General features: G+C 46.5%; 1 protein-coding gene across 1 annotated transcript in view; it reads right to left on the reverse strand.

The window, feature by feature from the left end:
- LOC144480143 (elastase-1-like) overlaps window positions 1–23,752 on the reverse strand; it is a 42,838-nt gene that overhangs the window by 14,526 nt on the left and 4,560 nt on the right. Inside the window, exons 2-3 of the mRNA XM_078199288.1 lie at window positions 4,325–4,434; window positions 209–303 (exon numbers count right to left, since the gene is read on the reverse strand). Coding sequence (XP_078055414.1) covers window positions 209–303; window positions 4,325–4,434 — 205 coding nt within the window. The remainder of the gene's footprint in view (window positions 1–208; window positions 304–4,324; window positions 4,435–23,752) is intronic.

Below are 23,752 nucleotides of genomic sequence, written 5' to 3' on the forward strand. Positions count from 1 at the left end.
AGCTAGCACAGATATGACAGGCCAAATGCTTTCCTGTGTTACAACTGTTCAGTGATTCTATGCTAATAACAGGACAGCACCACTGATAGAATAATCCAGTCACATTGTCACCAATTCTGTAGCTGCTGGGACATTAATACAGACACATTTCACTAGTCCCAATGCAGTATGTTATTGAAATATCAACCGCAAGCTTTTGGTCACTTACTTTTGGAAGCAATGTGCCGCTGTCAGGATCCAGCGTCTGTGAATGAGGGTCCCACCACATACATGGTTGTAGGATCTACTCCCCCTGGAGCGCACCTAGTAAATGAGAAAGACAAGTTACTCTGCAGTCTTATGGCTAATTTGACCCACAGAGATTGGGTTATGGGTATGGGAGACCACAATGGAGAGACCAGACAAAGATGGATGACCATTTTTGGGGAGTCGGCTTGATTGTACTGTGATACGTTCAGTCTGCAGGCATGACCCCAAGCTTCCTGTCACTTGTCATTTTAATTCTTGCTCCCACTCTGATCTTTCTGTCCTTGACCTGCTTCAGTGTTCCAGTGAAAGCTCAACAAAAGCCCAAGGAACAGCATCTCATCTTTCGATTCAGCACTCTACAACCTTCAGAACTCAACATTGATTTTCAACAATTTTAGATCATAGCCTTGTGGGTGGCATGTTGGCACAGTGGTTAGCACTGCTGCCTCACAGCTCCAGGAACCTTGGTTCGATTCCCGGCTTGGGTCACTGTCTGCGTGGGTTTCCTCCCACAGTCTGAAAGATGTGCAGGTTAGGTGGATTGGCCATGCTAAATTGCCCCTTAGTCTCCCAGGATGCGTAGGTTAATGGGATTAGCAGGATAAATATGTGGGGTTACGGGGATAAGGCCTGGGTGGGATTGTTGTTGGTGCAGACTCGATGGGCCAAATTGCCTCCTGCACTGTAGGGATTCTGTGACTTTTCCCTCCATATTGTGTGTTTTTTTGCTTTCTTTTGTGGGGAGGGGGTTAACTTCTTCCTTATTCCTTCACTTTGTATTCAGATGGCTGCTAACCAGTTATTCTGGAGACACCTCTGTTTCTTTACCCATTACCACCAAAATTATTGTCATTTAATCTTTTCTATTCTTTACATGATCACAGGCATGCCTTTTCGTTCTAACTTGCACCTCCCTAGCTGTGACTGTTACACTACATTCTGCACACTCTCCTTCTCCCCTATGTACTCTATGAACGGTATGCTTTGTGTAGCGCACAAGAAACTGCATACTAATACGTGTGACAATAATAAATCAAATCAAAACATCCCAATTGCATTCACTCAAAATCTATTACAATTTTATTTTTCCTCAGTTCTGATAAAGGGTCATCGACGACCTGAAATATTGGCCGGGAATTTTACTGGCACTCCCGCCCTGATTCCGAGGGCGGGCGAGGCTTGGAGAACGGCATTCTTCATTGGCCTCGGGTGAGATCATACGAACCTCGGGCGAACATGCCAATAAAATTCCGCTCATGGCCTACTGAGTATTTTCGGTTTTTATTTCAGATTTCCAGCACCTGCAGGATTTTGCTGTTGTAAAATTCAGACGTTTTCATTGGCCTGGGAGAAACCAATGAAGGCATTTTTTCACTTCCTTCATGGGATGTGAGCGTCACCGGCAAGGGCCAGTATTTGTTGCTTATATCCAATTGCCCTTCAGAAGGTAATGGTGAGCCGCCTCCTGGAGCTGCTGCAGTCCATGTGGTGTAGGTACACCCACAGTGCTGTTAGAGAGGGAGTTCCAGCATTTTATCCCTGTGGGAGTAAAGGAACAGGGATTTATTTCCAAGTCAGTATGGTGAGTGGCTTGGAGGGGAACTTGCAGGTGGTTCTGTTCCCACGTCTCTGCTGCCTTTGTCCTTCTAGATGTTAGAGGTTGTGGGTTTGGAAGGTGCTGTCCATGGAGCCTTGGTGAGTGCATCTTGTAGATGGTACACACGGCTGCCACTGTGCCTTGCTGGTGGAGGGAATGATTATTTAAGGTGGTGAATGGGGTGTCAATCAGGCAGCTGCTTTACCCCTGAACGGTGCTGAGCTTCTTGAATGTTCAGATAGAATCCCTACAGTGCAGAACAAGATCATTCGGCCCATCGAGTCTGCACCGACCACAATCCCACCCATGTCCTATCCCCATAACCCCATGCATTTACCCTAGCTAGTCCCCCTGACACTAAGGGGACAATTTAGCATGGCCAATCCACCTAACCCGCACATCTTTGGACTGTGGCAGGAAACCGGAGCATCCGGAGGAAACCCACGCAGACACAGGGAGAACGTGCAGACTCCACACAGGCAGTGACCCAAGCCGGGAATTGAACCCAGGTCCCTGGCGCTGTGAGGCAGCAGTGCTAACCACTGTGCCACCATGCCGCACTGCTGGAGCTACACTTATGCAGGTGAGTGGAGAGTATTCCACCACACTCCTGACTTGTGCCTTGTAGATGATGGGCAGACTTTGGGGAGTCAGTAAGTGTATTCCTTGTCGTAAGATCCCCAGCCTCTGACCAGCCCTTGTAGCCACAGTATTTATATGGCTGGGCCAGTTCAATTTCTGGTCAATGGTACCGCCCAAAATGCTGATGGTGGGGGATTCAATGATGGTATTGCCACTGAGTGTCACAGGGAGATTCTCTCATGTTGGAAATGATCATTGCCCGACATTTGTGTGGCGCAGATGTTACATGCTATTTATCGACCCATGCCTGAATGTTGTCCAGGTCTTGCCGCATGGTCTGCTTCAGTATCTGAGAAGTTGTGAATGGTGCTGATTGTGCTGCGAATGGTGCTGAATATCTGAGAACATCCCCACTTCTGACCTTAATGAGGGAAGGTCACCGATGAAGCAGCTGAGAATGGTTGGGCCTAGGACCCCAAGAAACTCCTGCACTGATGTCCTGGGCTGAAATGATTGGCCTCCAACCCACAACAGCATTATAACTGAGTTAGTGTTGCTTGATTGTACTGTCGACAACACCATCCATCGTTTTGCTGATGATCGAAAGTACACAGTTGGGGCAGCAATTTGTCTTTTTTTCTGAGGGCAATTTTCCACATTGTCGGGAAGATGCCAGTGTTGTAGTTATGCTGGAGCAGCTAGTTCTAGAGTGCAAGTCTTCAGTCCACAGCTGGGACATGGTCAGCGCCATTGCTTTTGTTTTATCCACTGCTTTCAGCCGTCTCTTGATATCACACACATAAATGTTTCTGAAAATGTAAGTTCAGCCTCCGCCACAGTTTTCTCTTTATTCATTGGGCAAAGGGGACAAAGTTCAAGTGAACTGTGAATTGAATTTTTGCCATCACAGATACCCACCCTCACCCTAACCTAACCCATCCGGGAGGGCACTCTGTGGGTTTGGATCTTTCTGTATCCTTCTGCCCTTCCCAATTTCACATCACATAGACTTGAATGGAAGCTGGGTGTCTGTCAATAAATTGCCCAGTTCTTGTTCAATTAGTTTAAAATTGGGGCCTTGGTGGCAGAGTTAATTATCATGCAACTCATTTCATTGGGCAGCAGATGCACGAGAACGCCACCATCCTCATGTTCCACTCCCAAGTCACTCACCATCCTGACTTGGAAATGTATCGCCACTGCTTCATCATCACTGAGCCCATATCTTGGAACTCCTTCCCTAGCACCTCCTGGACTGCAGTGGTCCAAAAAGGTGGCCCATCACCACCTTCTCAATGACAACTAGGGATGGAAATGCATTCTAGCCCAAGTTAGGTAGATTGGCCATGCTAAATTCTCCCTCAGTGTACCCTTCCACAGTAACTTTATTACAGTGTTAATGTAAGTCTACTTGGGACACTAATAAATAAATTGTCAAAGAAGTAATTTTTGTACTGCCAACAAATATTCTAGGACCCGGGTTCGATTCCCGGCTTGGGTCACTGTGCGGAGTCTGCATGGGTTTCCTCCGGGTGCTCCAGTTTCCTCCCACAGTCCAAAAGACATGCTGGTTAGCATTGGCCATGCTTAATTCTCCCTCAGTGTATCCGAACAGGTGCTGGAGTGTGGCGATTGGGGGCTTTTCACAGTAATTTCATTGCAGTGTTAATGTAAGCCTACTTGTAACATGAATAAATAAACTTTAAACATAATACTTGAAAAGGATAAACGTTAAAGGAGCAAGGCAGTGTGACAGACTGGGTAGCTGTTCCAGAGAGCTAACACTGGAGCGATGGGCAGACCATGGTGTCCTCTATTCCAGAATACGCTCTCCAATCGGCACATTAGCAGACATTTGCATTGTTGTGTATCAGTGGTCCCCATTGAGGTGTTTACCTGTAAAGAGACCTGCCATGGCCAGGAATGTGGACGTGCCTCATTCCCGGATACGATCCTCCCAGCTACGTTCGGCAAGAATTGGGGGATACCACAGTCCCTCGGCCAGTCTGAAAACCCAATAAATATAGATGTCAGCATGGACTGCTTTCAATATATCTGTTTGTCTAACACTTTACCTGTTGGCCCATGAGGAAATATCGAACAGGCTGGAACCCCTTTCTCATCAAAAGAGCAGGGTGGGAGGTGATCTGATTGAGTTCTTTGAGACTATGAAAGAGTTTGATCGAGATGCTGCAGAGCACGTTGCCACTTAGAATCATAGAATCCAAACACCGCAGAAGAGGCCATTCGGCCCATTGATTCTGCACTAACTGTCTGAAAGAGCCTCTCACCCCTCCACCTAATCTGCGTAACCCTGCGCATTTTACGATAGCTAATCTCCCGAACCTACACATCTTTTGGACACTAAAGGGGCAATTTAGCATGGCCAATCCACCTAACCTGCACATCTTTGGAAACTAAGGACCCGGGTTCGATTCCCGGCTTGGGTCACTGTCTGTGTGGAGTTTGCACGTTCTCCCCGTGTCTATGTGGGTTTCCTCCGGGTGCCCCGATTTCCTCCCACAGTCCAAAGATGTGCGGGTTAGGTGGGATTGGCCATGCTAAATTGCCCCTTAGTGTTGGGGGACTAGCTGGGGTAAATGCATGGGGTTATGTGGATAGGCCCTGGGTGGGATTGTGATTGGTGCAGACTCGATGGGCCAAATGGCCTCCTTCTGCACTGCAGGGTTCAATGACTAAGGGGCAATTTAGCATGGCCAATCCACCTAACCTTCACATCTTTGGTCACTAAGGAGCAATTTAGCATGGCCAATCCACCTAACCTGCGCATTGTTGGATAGTAAGGGATAATTTAGCATGGCCAATCCACCCAACCTGCGCGTTGTTGGATAGTAAGGGATAATTTAGCATGGCCAATCCACCTAACCTGCACATTGTCGGATAGTAAGGGATAATTTAGCATGGCCAATCCCCCTAACCTGCACACCTTTGGACTGTGGGAGAGATCAAAACAAGGGGCCAAAAATAAAGGACAATCACCAGCAATTTTAATAGGGAATTCAGGAGAAACTTCTTTACCCAGAGTAGTTAGAATGTGCAACTGTCTACCTCAAGGGGCAGTTAAAGTGAATAGCATAGATGCATTTTAGGGGAAAATGATAAAATAAGAAACAGAGGAATATGCTGGCACAGTGAGATGAAAATGGGTAACAGGAAGCGGATTTGGAGTGTGAACACCAGCATAGACCAGATGGGCTGATTGGTCTGTTTCTGTACTGCAAATACATTCTCTGTATTTACTAATCTAATCGTCTATCTACTCTAGTGTAAATCCTAGTGCGCACTGTCTACACAGTTTTGGTCTCCTTACTTGAGAAAGGATATACTGGCTCTGGAGAGGGTGCAGAGGAGATTCACTAGGTTAATTCTGGAGTTGAGTGTGTTGGCTTAAGAGGAGAGACTGAGTAGACTGAGCCTATACTCATTGGAATTCAGAAAAATGAGGGGGGATCTTATAGGAACATACAAGATTATGAAGGAAATAGATAAGGTAGAAACAGGGAAGTTGTTTCCAATGGCAGGTGAAACTAGAACTAGGGGGCATGGCCTCAAAATAAGGGGAAGCAGATTTAGGACTGAGTTGAGGAGGAACTTCTTCACACAAAGGGTTGTGAATCTGTGGAATTCCCTGCCCAGTGAAGCAGTTGAGGCTACCTCATTGAATGTTTTTAAGGCAAGGATAGATAAATTTTTGAACAGTAAAGGAATTAAGGGTTATGATGAGCGGGCGGGTAAGTGGAGCTGAGTCCACAAAAAGATCAGCCATGATCTTATTGAATGGCGGAGCAGGCTCGAGAGGCCAGATGGCCTACTCCTGCTCCTAGTTCTTATGTTCTTATGAGTCTGCACGTCCTCCCCGTGTCTGCGTGGGTTTCCTCTGGGTGCTCTGGTTTCCTCCCACAGTCCAAAAGACGTGCTGGTTAGGTGCATTGGCCATGCTAAATTCTCCCTCAGTGTACCCGAACAGGCGTCAGAGTGTGATGACTAGGGATTTTCACAGTAACTTCATTGCAGTGTTAATGTAAGCCTATTTGTGACTGGTAAATAAATAAACTTTATAAACTTTACTATTTTCTCTCAGGTTTGCCTTTCTAGCGGACTAACTATAATAATAATCTCTAACCTTAAGAGTTTTAAAAAACTAATTCATGGGATGGGAGCATTGTTGGCTAGGCCAGCATTTATTGCCCATTCCTAGTTGCCAGTCATTGCACATGCGTAACTATGGAATAACTCTTCATCCCTCCTCTAGGGGGACAAACCTTCACCATCGCTTAACTCTTCCCAACAGTAGCATAGTTGGGTTAGCCATGAGGGACATTTAACTCACAACCCTGCCCTCACTGACTCAGTGTCCTCCTGCACCTGTACAATCAACATTCCCATTGCCTAATGTTGGCAACAAGGAGCGTGTTTGAAGTAGCAACAGTGCATTGTGAGAAATCTGTTGAAAGTCTTTATAAGGGAAACAAACCAATATCATTGATGCAAACCTCAAGCTTTTGCATCAGACAGAGTAGTGGCTTAGAGTCACTGTCAATGAGAAGTTACATTTTTTCCTGGGCTGCACTCAACCAGACATTTACATGCTGACGTAATCGATGAATCATAGAATGACACAGCACAGAAGAAGGCTGTTTAGCCCATTGTATCTGAACTGGCTGTCTGGTGGAGCCTTCTAATTATCCACTATCTTGCTCTTCTCCCATAACCTTGTTTTTTTTTTAACCATTCAATTATTTATCCAATTCTGTCTTGAATGTTACTCTTAAATCTGCTTCCATCCCCCTTGCTAATGTTGATCAGAGAGACTTGGATGTTCTTGTAAAAGGGACATGTAAAGTTAGCACATAAGTATAGCAAGCAATTAGGAAGGCAAATGGTATGTTGGTTTTTATTACTAAGGGAATGGTATACAAGAACAAGGAAGTCTTGCTACAATTGCCACATTCTTTGGTGAGACCAAACTTGAACTATTGTGCATTGTTTTGGTCTCCATGTTTAAGGAAGGATATACGTGCATTGGAGGTGGTGCAGTGAAGTTTCCTTAGATTGATCCCTGGGATGAGAGGTTTGTCTTACAATGAGAAGCTGAGCAAAGTGGACCTGAACTATTTGGATGTGACCTCATGAAAGACGCAAGCTTCTTAAGATGGGTTAGACACTGAGAGAACATGGGGACAATCATTTAGGACTGAGATGAAAAGACATTTCTTCACTCAAAAGGTTGTGAATTTTTGGAATTCTCTGCCCCCTGAAGGCTGTGGAAGCTCCATCATTGAACACGTTTAAGGTTTGGGATTGGCAAATTTTTGGTCTTTCAGAGAGTCAAGGGAGTGATTCATAGATTTATAAATTCAAAGACGTTTACAACACAGAATGAGGCCATTCAGCCCAATGTTGGCCAACAAAGATCTGACTACAAGGATCCCATTTTCCAGTGCTTGACCCATAGCCCTGGAGGTTACAGCAGCGCAGGTGAATACCTAATACCTCTTAAATGTTACGACAGCTTCTGACTCCACCACCCTTTCAGGCAGTGAGTTCCAGACTCCCACCACCCTCTGAGTGAAAAAGGTTCACCTCAACTCCCCTCTTAGCTTTCCACCTCTTACCTTAAATCAATGCCCCTGGTTATTGGCCCCGCCACTAATGGAAAAAGTGCTTTCCTATCCACTCTATCTATGCCCCGCTTAATCTTACACACCTCTATCAGGTCCCCTCTCAACCTTTGCTGCTCCAAGGAAAACAGCCCCAGTCTATCCAAATTTTCCTCACAAATCAGACCCTCTATCTCAGGTAGCATCGTGGTAAATCTCCTCTGCACCCTCTCCAATGCAATCACATCCTGCCTATAATGTTCTGTAAGAAGTTTAACAACACCAGGTTAAAGTCCAACAGGTTTATTTGGTAGCAAAAGCCACACAAGCTTTCAGAGCTCTTAGCCCCTTCTTCAGGTGAGTGGGAATTCTGTTCACAAACAGAGCTTATAAAGACACAGACTCAATTTACATGAATAATGGTTGGAATGCAAATACTTACAACTAATCAAGTCTTTAAGAGACGAAACAATGTGAGTGGAGAGAGCATCAAGACAGGCTAAAAAGATGTGTATTGTCTCCAGACAAGACAGCCAGTGAAACTCTGCAGGTCCACGCAACTGTGGGAGTTACAAATAGTGTGACATGAACCCAATATCCTGGTTGAGGCCGTCCTCGTGTGTGCGGAACTTGGCTATCAGTTTATCGCTATCAGTCTATCGCTGCGACAACGGATGAATGAACACCGCTCGACAATCACCAGGCAAGACTGTTCTCTTCCTGTTGGGGAGCACTTCAGTGGTCACGGGCATTCGGCCTCTGATATTCGGGTAAGCGTTCTCCAAGGCGGCCTTCGCGACACACGACAGCGCAGAGTCGCTGAGCAGAAACTGATAGCCAAGTTCCGCACACACGAGGACGGCCTCAACCGGGATATTGGGTTCATGTCACACTATTTGTAACTCCCACAGTTGCGTGGACCTGCAGAGTTTCACTGGCTGTCTTGTCTGGAGACAATACACATCTTTTTAGCCTGTCTTGATGCTCTCTCCACTCACATTGTTTCGTCTCTTAAAGACTTGATTAGTTGTAAGTATTTGCATTCCAACCATTATTCATGTAAATTGAGTCTGTGTCTTTATAAGCTCTGTTTGTGAACAGAATTCCCACTCACCTGAAGAAGGGGCTAAGAGCTCCGAAAGCTTGTGTGGCTTTTGCTACCAAATAAACCTGTTGGACTTTAACCTGGTGTTGTTAAACTTCTTACTGTGTTTACCCCAGTCCAACGCCGGCATCTCCACATTATAATGTTCTGGCCAGAACTGCACGCAGTACTCCAGCTGTGGCCTAACCAGTGTTTTATACAGTTCCAGCATGCCTTCCCTGCTCTTGTTTAAAGTTTACGTTTATTTATTAGATTCACAAGTCGGCTTACATTAACATTGCAATGAAGTTACTGTGAAAATCCCTTAGTCGCCACACTCTGGCACCTGTTCGGGTACACTGAGGGAGAATTTAGCATGGTCAATGCACCTAATCAGCACATCTTTCGGACTGTGGGAGGAAACCGGAGCACCCGGAGGAAACCCACGCAGACACGGGGAGAACGTGCAGACTCCGCACAGACAGTGACCCAAGCTGGGAATCGAACCCGAGTCCCTGGCGCTTTGAGGCAGCAGCGCTAACCACTGTGCCACCGTGCCGCCCACAGATAGGGATGGACAATGCGCACACCTTGAGAATTATTTTTTAAAAACCTTGTCCGAATAATATCATCAGGGATGCACTGTTGCCCCCAAGGCCACAGAAGAGAACCCACCATCACCTTCTCTGGAAAATTTTGGATCGGCAATAAACACAGCCGTGTCAATATCACTCAGATCAAAAGATAAAATAGAAACTTATCTGTATTTTGATTGCCCCTATTTTGCACTCACAGTCTTTCCGGTCACGGATCCACACCAACATTATTTGGTTTTCAGTAAATTTTTTTTTTACTTTTCTCCATTCAGAAGGCAATTTCCACGCACTTACCTAAGTGTGTAACTTTGCGTTGAAGGCCATTGCCAATATACAAGGCCTGTGTCAGAGACAGCACAAGGGCAATAAGAGGCACACTCTGTCCCAGCATCTTCAGCAGCATTCCATTGTGTGATCCGAAACATCCCTCCCTCACTCCCTTATTTATATAAGTGACGGGCATGCAGGGACCTCCATGTGACTCCATCTCACTATTGTCCTGGGATTAACCTGCTCTGCTGTGCAATAATAAAACCCAAGCTGAACAGAGGGATACAGATGCTTCTGGGTGGCCTGTTCCTCTGTGTGCATCTGCTTGTCAGCCAATCCTGTGGTCAGTCAAATCAGTTGTTTCAATAATGGGTCAACTGACCAAGCACAAACAGCAGCATCAATCACTACACACCACGTTTCTAGAAAGTATTGTTTTGGGAAAAACTGATGTGAAACAGGAGCAGAAAAGCGGCCTCCTTAACAGGGTGTAACTCCTGCTGTTGTGATGAGTTTAGCTATGATCATATTGCTTTTGATGTGGAGATGCCGGCTTTGGACTGGGATGGGCACAGTAAGAAGTCTCACAACACCAGGTTAAAGTCCAACAGGTTTATTTGGTAGCAGAATTTGGTAGCTTTCGGAGCGCTGCTCCTTAGTCAGGTGAGCGGGAGTTCTGTTCACAAACAGGGCATATAAAGACACCAATTCAATTTACAAAATAATGGTTGGAATGCGAGTCTTTACAGGTAATCAAGTCTTAAAGGTACAGACGATGTGAGTGGAGAGAGCGTTCAGCACAGGTTAAAGAGATGTGTCTTGTCTCCAGACAGGACAGTTAGTGAGATTTTGCAAGCCCAGGCAAGTCGTGGGGGTTACAGATAGTGTGACATGAACCCAAGATCCCGGTTGAGGTCGTCCTCATGTGTGCGGAACTTAGCTATCAGTCTCTGCTCAGCGACTCTGCATTGTCGTGTGTCGTGAAGGCCGCCTTGGAGAACGCTTACCCGAAGATCAGAGGCCGAATGCCCGTGACTGCTGAAGTGTTCCTCAACAGGAAAAGAACACTCTTGCCTGATGATTGTCGAGCGGTGTTCATTCATCCGTTGTCGTAGCGTCTGCATGGTCTCCCCAATGTACCACGCCTCAGGACATCTTTCCTGCAGCGTATCAGGGAGACAACGTTGGCCGAGTTGCAAGAGTGTGTACCATGTACCTGGTGGATGGTGTTCTCACGTAAGATGATGGCATCCATGTTGATGATCCGGCATGTCTTGCAGAGGTTGCTGTGGCAGGGTTGTGTGGTGTTGTGGTCACTGTTCTCCTGAAGGCTGGGTAGTTTGCTGCGGACAATGGTCTGTTTGAGCTTGTGCAGTTGTTTGAAGGCAAGAAGTGGGGGTGTGGGGATGGCCTTGGCGAGATGTTCGTCTTCATCAATGACATGTTGAAGGCTCCGGAGAAGATGTCGTAGCTTCTCCGCTCCGGGGAAGTACTGGACGACGAAGGGTACTCTGTCCGCCATGTCCCGTGTTTGTCTTCTAAGGAGGTCGGTGCGGTTTTTCGCTGTGGCACGTCGGAACTGTCGATCGATGAGTCGAGTGCCATATCCTGTTCTTATGAGGGCATCTTTCAGCGTCTGGAGGTGTCTGTTGCGATCCTCCTCATCTGAGCAGATCCTGTGTATACGGAGGGCTTGTCCGTAGGGGATGGCTTCTTTAACGTGTTTAGGGTGGAAGCTGGAGAAGTGGAGCATCGTGAGGTTATCCGTGGGCTTGCGGTACAGTGAAGTGCTGAGGTGACCGTCCTTGATGGAGATGCGTGTATCCAAGAATGCAACTGATCCCGGAGACTAGTCCATGGTGAGTCTGATGGTGGGTTGGAACTTGTTGATGTCATCATATAGTTGTTTCAGTGATTGTTCACCATGAGTCCAAAGGAAGAAAATGTAATCGATGTATCTAGTGTATAGCATTGGTTGAAGGTCCTGTGCATGAAGATGTTGGCATATTGAGGTGCAAATTTGGTCCCCATGGCTGTTCCGTGTGTCTGGATGAAGAACTGGTTGTTGAAGGTGAAGACATTGTGGTCCAGGATGAAGCGGATGAGTTGTAAAATTGCATCTGGAGATTGGCAGTTGTCGGTGTTGAGTACTGAGGCAGTTGCAGCAATGCCATCGTTGTGGGGGATGCTGGTGTAGAGTGCCGAGACATCCATTGTGACGAGGAGTGCTCCTGGTTCAACTGCTCCATGTGTGCTGAGTTTCTGTAGGAAGTCCGTAGTGTCGCGACAAAAGCCTCAACCGGGATCTTGGGTTCATGTCACATTATCTGTAACCCCCACAACTTGCCCGGGCTTGCAAAATCTCACTAACTGTCCTGTCTGGAGACAATACACATCTTTAACCTGTGCTTAACCCTCTCTCCACTCACATTGTCTGTACCTTTAAGACTTGATTACCTGTAAAGATTCGCATTCCAACCATTATTTTGTAAATTGAGTTTGTGTCTTTATATGCCCAGTTTGTGAACAGAACTCCCACTCACCTGACGAAGGAGCAGTGCTCCGAAAGCTAGTGGATTTTGCTACCTTCATTAGGTGATCAGGCTCCTTCACTCACCTGATGAAGGAGCAGCATTCCGAAAGCTCGTGATTCCAAATAAACCTGTTGGACTTTAACCTGGTATGAGACACATTTGTTTTGGGCGTGGGTCCATCAGATTGTGGCATGGGTTGAGGTACTTCACACCCTTAGAAGGGGACCCCTAGCAAACCATTAGAAAAACATGCCTTCTTTACACTTAGAAAAGCGTCTCTGGCTGAATTCTTTCAAGAGCATTCATACTTCTCAGCCATGCCTGTCCTTAATGACTGATTCTATTAACTTCCCCACACCACACCTTAGATGAATATATCTGTCATTTTTTACTCCCACATTTCTTCAACAATGGAGTGACGGTTGCAATTTTACAGTCCAATTGGACAATTTCAGAATCTAAAGAATTTAGGAAGCGAATGAATATGGGTGGCACGGTGGCACAGTGGTTGACACTGCTGCCTCACAGCACCTGGGACTCGGGTTCAATTCCTGGCTTGGCTCACTGTCTGTGTGGAGTTTGTACGTTCTCCCCGTGTCTGCCTGGGTTTCCTCCGGGTGCTCCGGTTTCCTCCCACAGTCCAAAGATGTGCGGGTTAGGTAGATTGGCTATGCTAAATTGCCCCTTAGTGTCAGGGGGACTAGCTAGGGTAAATACATAGGGTTACAGGGATAGGGCCTAGGTGGGATTGTGGTCGGTACAGACTAGATGGGCCAAATGGCCTCCTTCTGCACTGTAGGGATTCTATAATGCCAAAAGCAACTGTAATTTCCTCCTTTACTTACTTTCATATACTAACATGACAGCCAGCAAGTCCTGAAGACTTGTTAACCTCTAATCCATTGAAATTTATTTTCCTTATATTAAATCTAATAAGTTCCTCCTCTTCCTTTATTTTCAGTTTCCACAAATCTCTTCAAAGTAATCATTTAACCACGTCTGCCAGTTCCGTTTTTTTCAATTATAATTTCACATATGCCAATTTTTAAGAGACCCATTACCTTAATATATGTGATTCGGTGTTAGGTTTTGTTTGATAACATGCCGGTGTAATGGCCTTGTCCAGTTTCCTTCAACAGAACCTTCCAAACCTGCGACCCCTACCACTCCGAAGGTAAAGGGCAGTAGCCACGTGGGAACTTGCAAGCACCTCCAGACCACACACCACCCAGACCTGAACCTTTGGGTGGGAATTTCTGGCTCAAGGTAGGAAATTTCTGCCCAAGGTCAAGGGACCTTTAAATAAAAGAACAAAGAACCAAGAAAAGCACAGCACAGGAACAGAACCTTCAGCCCTCCAAGCCTGTGCCAATCATGATGCCCTAACTAAACTAAAAAAAAAATCTTCTGCCCTTACTCAGTCCGTATCCCTCTATTTTCTCCCTATTCATGTATCCATCCAGATGCTTCTTAAATGTTGCTAATGTGCCTGCTTCCACCACCTCCTCTGGCAGGGAGTTCCAGGCACCCACCACTCTCTGCGTGAAAAACGTCCCCCGCACATCTCCCTTAAACTCTCCCCCTCTCACCTTGAATCCATGCCCCCTTTGTCATTGACACTTCCGCCCTGGGGAAAAAGCCTCTGACTATCCACCCTGTCGATGCCTTTCATAATTTTGTAGACCTCTATCGGGTCTCCCCTCAGCCTCCGTCTTTCCAGTGAAAACAATCCTAGTTTATTCAACCTCTCCTCATAGCCAACACCCTGAAGACTAGGTCCATCAAATCTTCCAGCCCGACTGATGATTTTCACGACGGTTGGGACGGTAAAATTTACCCCTTACATCAGGGTCCTTCACTGCCGCTCGGTCAACTACCTGGAACTCTCTCTCTAACAGCACTTGGAATATACCACACAACTTGGACTGCAAAGTTTTAAGGCTTGCCACCACCTTCTCAATTAGGGATCAATTACTTGCCAGTAATGTTCACATCCCATAAAAGAATTTTAAAAAGGTCATGAAAGGTGCTATTTAATGCAAATCTTTGCATCATGATGGCACAGTGGTTACCACTGCTGCCTCACAGTGCCAGGGACCTGGGTTCCATTCCTGGCTTGGGTCACTGTGTGTGCATGTTCTCCCTGTATCTGCGTGGGTTTCCTCCGGTTTCCTCACACACTCCAAAGATGTGTGGGTTAGGTCAATTGGCCATGATAAATTGCCCATAGTATCCCAGGATGTGTAGGTTAGAGGGATTAGCATAGTAAATGTGTGGGATTGTGGGGATAGGGCCTGGGGTGGGATTGTGGTCGGTGCAGACTCAATGGGCTGAATGGCCTCCTTCTGCACTGGAGGGATTCTATGATCACATTGGAAAAAAAGTGTCCATCCTGTGAAGATTGGTGTGTGAGGGCACTGAGACCTCACACTGTATATTTTTATAAAATATATATCGATATGCTCATGGTTATTTCTAAAATTTTAAATACTGGACAAAGATCATTAAAATGGCTGAACCTCTGTCTGTCTCTGACCCCGAACAAAAGAAACTACTTGGCATCAGTTTCAGGGAAACTTGCACATCGTGATCTCTGGGGAGCAGTAACCACCCGCTGTGGGCTGCACTGACCAAATTCAAAGTGGGCTATACAAAGACCACATGCATTTCACAACCCAGACTGGCCAACATGAGCTTGTTTGTCCGCTAAGACAAAGGGCCTCGTGACCTTCCTTTCAATCATGAATGGTTGAGACTCTTAACAACCTCAGGGACGGAGCCGAGGGATACACATCCCTTGTCAAAGACAGTGTGAAGAGGTGGGAGTCATGTGACATGGGCCTCTGGCTTGTGAAACCAGTCATATTGCCTCGCTGAACTGAAAAGCTTAGTCTGCTTGCTGTTTAACATCTGACTAGCAAGCCACACCAAAGGAGGTCCGGCCCAGATTGGACACCTGGCCCCATATACAATGTTACTGCTGGAAATTCTGTACCACTGCCTACAAGATTGATTCTTCATGTCTAACACATTGTGATGTGGAGACTTTAACCTGGTGTTGTGAGACTTCTTACTGTAACACATTGTGTACAGACGTGCTATATTTGGATTTCTAAAAGGCAATCAACAAAGTGTCACCTTAAAGGGTACTTCACAAAATAATGGCGTAGGGAGTAAGATATTTGTGTGGAGAGGATTTGTTAGCAGGAAGTAGGAACGAACGAGTCATTTTTAGGTTGGCAAGTTGTTACTAGTGGAGTGCCACAGGGATCAGTGCTGGGGTCTCAACTATTTATACTCTATCAATAATTTGACAAAAAGGACTGACTGTATGGTAGCTAAACATATTGATAGGTAGGTAAGTAATTTGTCAAGAGGGCGGCATGGTGGCACAGTGGTTAGCACTGCAGCCTCTTAGTGCCAGGGAACCAGACTCGATTCGCAGCTTGGGTCACTGTCTGTGCGGAGTTTGCACATTCTCCCTGTGTCTGCATGGGTTTCCTCCCACAGTCCAAAGATGTGCAAGTTAGGTGGATTGGCCATGCTAAATTGCCCCTTAGTGTCAGGGGGACTGGCTAGGGTAAGTGCATGGGGTTATGGGGATACAGCCTGGGTGGGATTGTGGTCGGTGTAGACTCAATGGGCCGAGCAGGGATGCACAAGAGCAGGGATGTACTTCTGAGGCTGTACAAGGCTCTGGTCAGACCCTATTTGGAATATTGTGAGTAGTTTTGGGCCCCATATCTAAGGAAGGATGTGCTGGCCTTGGAAAGGGTCCAGAGGAGGTTCACAAGAATGATCCCTTGAATGAAGAGCTTGTCGTATGAGGAACGGTTGAGGACTCTGGGTCTGTACTCGTTGGACTTTAGAAGGATGAGGGGGGCTCTTATTGATCTTACAGGATACTGCGAGGCCTGGATAGAGTGGACGTGGAGAGGATGTTTCCACTAGTAGGAAAAATTAGAACCAGAGGGCATAACCTCAGGCTAAAGGGACGATTCTTTAAAACAAAGATGAGGACGAATTTCTTCAGCCAGAGAGTGGTGAATCTGTGGAACACTTTGCCGTAGAAGGCTGTGGAGGCCGGGTCATTGAGTGTCTTTAAGACAGAGATATATAGGTTCTTAATTAATAAGGGGATCAGGGGTTATGGGGAAAAGGCAGGAGAACGGGGATGAGATAAACATCAGCCATGATTGAATGGCGGAGCAGACTCGATGGGCCGAGTGGCCTAATTCTGTTCCTATGTCTTATGGAATGGCCTCCTTCTGCACTGTAGGATTTTATGATTCTTAAGGATTCTAAAGTGGGATATAGACAGGTTAAGTGAGTGTGCAAAAAATTGACAGTTGGGGGTATAATGTGGGAAAATGTGAACATGTCCACTTTGACAGGAAGAATAGGAAAGTATTTTAATGGACAGAGACAGCAGAACCCGATGGTACAGAGGGATCTGGGTGCCCCTGGACATAAATCACAAGAAGTTGGCATGCAGGTACAGCAAGCGATTAGGAAGGCGAATGGAACGTTGGTGTCTATTGAAAAGGGAATTGAGTTGCTGCAGCTCCACAGAGTCCTGGACACATCTGGAGTGCTGCGTACAGCTAGCCTCCTTACTGAAGAAAGGATATAATTGCAGTTGAAGCAGTTCAGGGAAAGTTCACTCGACTGATTTCTGGGATGAAGGGGTTATCCTATGAGGAATGGTTGAACAGGTTGGGCTTATAGCTATTGGAGTTTAAAAAAATGAGAAGCGATCTTATTGAAACACATAGACGGCAATCTTAACGGTTCGCCGTGCTGGTTGGTTGGATTGGTGAGGTGAGACGGTAAGATTGTGTGAGGCTCGCACTCAATGCTCCCGGCCTGTTTTGCTGGCGAGATTGGCTTTGTGCCCAGAAAGGGTGCAAAGCCTATTTGCATAGGATTGACTTAATTTCAATCCTATTAGTGCATCTGGCATGGCATCATCCGGCCTCCCAGATACTTCCCCCCCCCCGTTGACGAGGTCTCATCAGTGAGAATCACTACTGGTTTCCACCAGTGGAGACGAGGCATGTTGGTCATGCCGGGGGAATCGGAGGCCATTGAAGCCACGAGGTGGTCGGGGGGCATGGCCAGGCAGCCCGCCAGGGAAGCTGGCTGCAGAGCAGTCGGGCGCCATTGTGCAGGGCACCCCAATCTCTCAGTGAACCAGGAGACCCCCTCCCATCCCCCCACACATGGACATCGGACCCCCACCCCGCCCGCAACCATCATTAGCGGCATGTTCTCCCAGCCCCACCAATGCAGGTTGCCAGCATCGGATAATCAGGACTCTCCTTTTTTAAAAAAGTTTATTTATTAGCCACAAGTAAGCTTACATTAACACTGCAATGAAGTTACTGTGAAATTCCCCTAGTCGCCACACTCCGACGCTTGTCCAGGTCAATGTACCTAACCAGCACGTCTTTCAGAATGTGAAAAGAAACCAGAGCACCCGGAGGAAACCCACGTAGACACGGGGAGAACGTGCAGACTCCACACAGACAGTGACCCGAGACAGGAATCGAACCTGGGTCCCTGGCGCTGTGAAGCAGCAGTGCTAACCACTGTGCTACCATGCTGCCCGTCCTGTTGAGTCCCCTGGAGGACACCCTACGCACTCCCCCTGTTGACCAACCCACCCCCTCCGCATGACCTCCCTTGCATTAGCCCCCCCCCATCTTTGTGTGTACACCTCCTCCTCTTGGTCCCACCCCCACTCAGGCCCCACCACCTTGGCACTGCCCCGCCACACTTATGGTGTCCAACCGGGCACTCCCAGGGTGCCATTGCCCAGCCATGTCCCCAACTACCTGGGGGTTTCATTGGCCTCCGATCCCCCCCCACGGCGTGGCAATGACACATGATCTCCGATGGCGGAGGCCAGAACTGATTCTCGGGAGAATATTCCAGGAGGCCAGAAAATGCCATGCAGGAGCAACTAAATAGTCTTATTTTTAGGGCAAAACAGGGCCAGGAGGATCAGTGCGAATCGGATTTTTATCCTCACTGTGATCTTCTCGGCTCACCACACTGATCGACCAGCATAGTGAGCTGGTAAGATCGCACCTATAAAATCCTGAGGGGATTTAACAGACTGGATGCTGTGAAGATATTTCCCCCTGTGGGGGAGTCTAGAATCCAGGTACACAGTTTAAAACCTGGAAGTATCCCATTTAAGACTGAGATAAAGAGAACATTTTTTCATGCATTGAATCGTTAGTCGGTGGAAGTTTCTTCTCCAGAGAGCAGTGGAGGCTGAGTCATTGAATATACTCAAGGCTGAGTTGGAGAGATATTTGGTTAACAAGTTCTTTGAGAAGGTAACAAGGAAGTTGGATAAAGGAGAACCGATGGACGTGATTTATTTAGATTTCCAGAAAGCCTTTGACAAGGGGCCGCATAGGAGACTGTTAAATAAGTTAAGTGCCCATGGTGTTAAGGATAAGATCCTGGCATGGATAGAGGATTGGCTGACTGGCAGAAGGCACAGAGTGGGGATAAAAGGGTCTTTTTCAGGATGGCAGCCGGTGACTAGTGGTGTGCCTCAGGGGTCAGTGTTGGGACCACAACTTTTCACAATATACATTAATGATTTGGAGGAAGGAACTGAAGGCACTGTTGCTAAGTTTGCAGGTGATACAAAGATATGTAGAGGAACAGGTAATATTGGAAAAGCAGGGGGGCTGCAGAAGGACTTGGACAGGTTAGGAGAGTGGGCAAAGAAGTGGCAGATGGAATACAATGTGGAAAAGTGTGAGGTTATGCACTTTGGAAGGAGAAATGGAGGCATAGACTATTTTCTAAATGGGAAAATGCTTAGGAAATCAGAAACACAAAGGGACTTGGGAGTCCTTGTTCAAGATTCTCTTAAGGTTAATATGCAAGTTCAGTCGGCAGTTAGGAAGGCAAATGCAATGTTAGCATTCATGTCAAGAGGGCTAGAATGTAAGAGCAGGGATGTACTTCTGAGGCTGTACAAGGCTCTGGTCAGACCTCATTTGGAATATTGTGAGCAGTTTTGGGCCCCATATCTAAGGAAGGATATGCTGGCCTTGGAAAGGGTCCAGAGGAGGTTCACAAGAATGATCCCTGGAATGAAGAGCTTGTCGTATGAGGAATAGTTGAGGATTCTGGGTCTGTACTCGTTGGAGTTTAGAAGGATGAGGGGGGATCTTATTGAAACTTACAGGATACTGCGAGGCCTGAATAGAGTGGACATGGAGAGGATGTTTCCACTAGTAGGAAAAACTACAACCAGAGGGCACAACCTCAGGCTAAAGGGACGATCCTTTAAAACAGAGATGAGGAGGAATTTCTTCAGCCAGAGGGTGGTGAATCTGTGGAACTCTTTGCCGCAGAAGGCAGTGGAGGGCAGGTCATTGAGTGTCTTTAAGACAGAGATAGATAGGTTCTTGATTAATAAGGGGATCAGGGGTTATGGGGAAAAGGCAGGAGAATGGGGATGAGAAAAACATCAGCCATGATTGAATGGCGGAGCAGACGCGATGGGCCGAGTGGCCTAATTCTGCTCCTATGTCTTGTGTAAGGGTTATGGGAGTTAGACAGGAAAATGGAGTTGAGGCCACAATCTAGTCAGCCATAATCTTATTGAATGGTGATCAGGCTCGAGGGGCCGAATGGCCTACTCCTCATATACTTTATCTGTTTGCTTCTTTCTTTTGTTCTGTGAACACCGAGGTACCCATTCCTGACAAGATCGTATTCTCGGTGGACAGAATGAGTGATGCTGAATGATAGGTGACTTCCACAGTTGACAGACCAGTGGAGACCCATGGTCGCACGGTGCAGTGGGCCCCTTGAAGATAAAGAAGAGTTGGCCTACAAGTACCTTCTAGGCTATGTTGTAATATCCCGACAGTCCAGTTGTACATTGCAATGGATTTAATGTCAAAGTGGTAGTCAGAGACTCAATCATAAATCACATCAAACATATGTTGACACGCAATATTAACAGTAACTGTCAAATACACAGAGATGAAAAACATTTTATCCATTGATCTCTGGACAGTATTTATAATTAAGTTGGTGTCAAAGTCATCTCAGGTTATAGAACATTACAGCGCAGTACAGGCCCTTCGGCCCTCGATGTTGCGCCGACCAGTGGAACCAATCTAAAGCCCTTCTAATCTACACTATTCCAATATCATCCATATGTTTATCCAATAACCATTTGAATGCTCTTATGTTGGCGAGTCCACTACTGCTGCAGGCAGGGCATTCCATGCCCTTACTACTCTCTGAGTGAAGAACCTACCTCTGACATCTGTCCTATATCTCTCACCCCTCAATTTAAACCTATGTCCCCTCGTGCTAGCCATCACCATCCGAGGAAAAAGGCTCTCACTATCCACCCTATCTAATCCTCTGATCATCTTGTATGCCTCTATTAAGTCACCTCTTAATCTTCTTCTCTCTAACGAAAACAACCTCAAGCCCCTCAGCCTTTCCTCATACGATTTTCCCACCATACCAGGCAACATCCTGGTAAATCTCCTCTGCACCCTTTCCAACACTTCCACATTTTTCGTATAATACGGCGACCAGAACTGTACGCAATACTCCAAATGCGGCCGCACCAGAGTTTTGTACAGTTGCAGCATGACCTCCTGGATCCGAAACTCAATCCCTCTACCAATAAAAGCTAACACACCGTACGCCTTCTTAACAACCCTATCAACCTGGGTGCCAATTTTCAGGGATCTATGCACATGGACACCCAGATCCCTCTGTTCATCCACACTACCAAGTATCTTACCATTAGCCCAGTACTCTGTATTCCTGTTACTCCTTCCAAAGTGAATCACCTCACACTTTTCCACATTAAACTCCATTTGCCACCTCTCAGCCCAGCTCTGCAGCTTATCTATGTCCCTCTGTAACCTGCCACTTCCCTCCGCACTGTCTACAACTCCACCGACTTTAGTGTCATCCGCAAATTTACTAATCCATCCTTCCACGCCCTCATCCAGGTCATTAATAAAAATGACAAACAGCAGCGGCCCCAAAACAGATCCTTGCGGTACACCACTAGTAACTGAACTCCAGGATGAATATTTCCCATCAACCACCACCCTCTGTTTTCTTACAGCTAGCCAATTCCTGATCCAAACCACTAAATCCCCCTCAATCCCATGTGTCCGTATTTTCTGCAAAAGCTTACCATGGGGAACCTTATCAAACGCTTTGCTGAAATCCATATACACCACATCAACTGCTTTACCCTCATCCACCTCTTTGGTCACCTTCTCAAAGAACTCAATAAGGTTTATGAGGCACAACCTACCCTTCACAAAACTGTGCTGACTGCCCCTACCAAATTATTCCTTTCCAGGTGATTATAAATCCTATCTCTTATAATCCTTTCCAATACTTTGCCCACAACAGAAGTAAGGCTCACCTGTCTATAATTACCAGGGTTGTCCCTACTCCCCTTCTTGAACAAGGGGACAACATTTGCTATCCTCCAGTCTTCTGGCACTGTTCCTATAGACAATGACGACACAAAGATCAAAGCCAAAGGCTCTGCAATCTCCTCTCTAGCCTCCCAGAGAATCCTAGGATAAATCCCATACGGCCCAGGGGACTTATCTATTTTTACCCTTTCCAGAATTGCTCCCTCCTCCTTATGAACATCAATCCCATCCAGTCCAACAGCCTGCACCTCAGTACTCCCCTCGACAACACTGTCCCTCTCCAGTGTGAATACCGACGAAAAATATTCATTTAGTGCCTCTCCTATCTCTTCAGACTCCACGCACAACTTCCCACTCCTGTCCTTGACTGGTCCTAATCTTACCCTAGTCATTCTTTTACCCCTGACATACCTACAGAAAGCTTTAGGGTTTTCCTTGATCCTACCTGCCAAAGACTTCTCATGTCCCCTCCTGGCTCTTCTTAACTCTTTCTTTAGGTCCTTCCTGGCTAACTTGTAACTCTCAAGTGCCCTAACTGAGCCTTCACGTCTCATCTTAACATAAGTCTCCTTCTTCCTCTTCACAAGAGATTCAACCTCCTTAGTAAACCACGGTTCCTCACACGTCTGCTTCCTCCCTGCCTGACAGGTACATATTTATCAAGGACGTGTAGTAGCTGTTCCTTGAACAAGTTCCACATTACAATTGTGCCCATCCCCTGCAGTTTCCTTCCCCAACCTATGCCAGCTAAATCTCGCCTAATCGCATCACAATTTCCTTTCCCCCAGCTATAACTCTTGTCCTTTGGTATATACCTATCCTTTTCCATTGCTAATTGTATTGAGACTATAAAGTGAATTTGAGATACCTTCTCTGACTGGGGGCTCCGAATCCTAGGGTCACTGAGGGAATCACTGGTCTCCAATACCATCAAATAAACTTATGATTTATTAACCACTGCACTATTTCTTGTTAACACAAAAGAATTTAAAAGCACCAGCAACACTGCTGCATTTAGCTAACACCATCTTTCAGAATCGAGGGCAGCAGGATGATAGATGGTGTGCAGCAACAAGGTGTCATCTATACAGAAAAGCGTGAAAGCCGTAGTCCTGGTGTATTACAATTCGAATACTAGGGTGAAACCATAGGCATTGTCTGTCACTAGTGCTGAGAACACTTGGAGTAAAGGCATAGAAGCAAGATATTCCCAAAGTGCAAACAACATTAATACATATTTGCTGAAGCATAAATGTTGTCCTGCAGCTTACTGGCACCAACATATTAGTTTTTTTATTGTTCATTTACAGGATGTGGGTGTCGCTGGCGAGGCCAGCATTCACTGCCCTTGAGAAGGTGGTGGCGAACTGCCTTCTTGAACCACGTAAGAGTTTTAACAACACCAGGTACTTTGAGGGGACCTCAATCAGTAGCATCATTATTCTCTCTCCTTCTCGTCTGTGGGAGTGAGTAATCATTGACATAGCCTTGTTCGGTCTGGGTCCACTGTTGGGTTGTCAGAAAGTTTATTAACTTATCTTGTTTCTGTTCAACTCCTCCTGGTCTTTGGACTGTCATGGTCTGATATCCCTCACTGTTTCTCAGAAGGGTGTCATTACATCAGTCCAAAGATGTGCGGGTTAGGTTGATTGGCCAGGTTAAAAATTGCCCCTTAGAGTCCTGGGATGCGTAGGTTAGAGGGATTAGTGGGTAAATATGTGGGGGTAGGGCCTGGGTGGGATTGTGGTCGGTGCAGAC

Source organism: Mustelus asterias, chromosome 28 (assembly GCF_964213995.1).
Source record: "Mustelus asterias chromosome 28, sMusAst1.hap1.1, whole genome shotgun sequence".
NCBI classification, from domain to species: domain Eukaryota; kingdom Metazoa; phylum Chordata; class Chondrichthyes; order Carcharhiniformes; family Triakidae; genus Mustelus; species Mustelus asterias.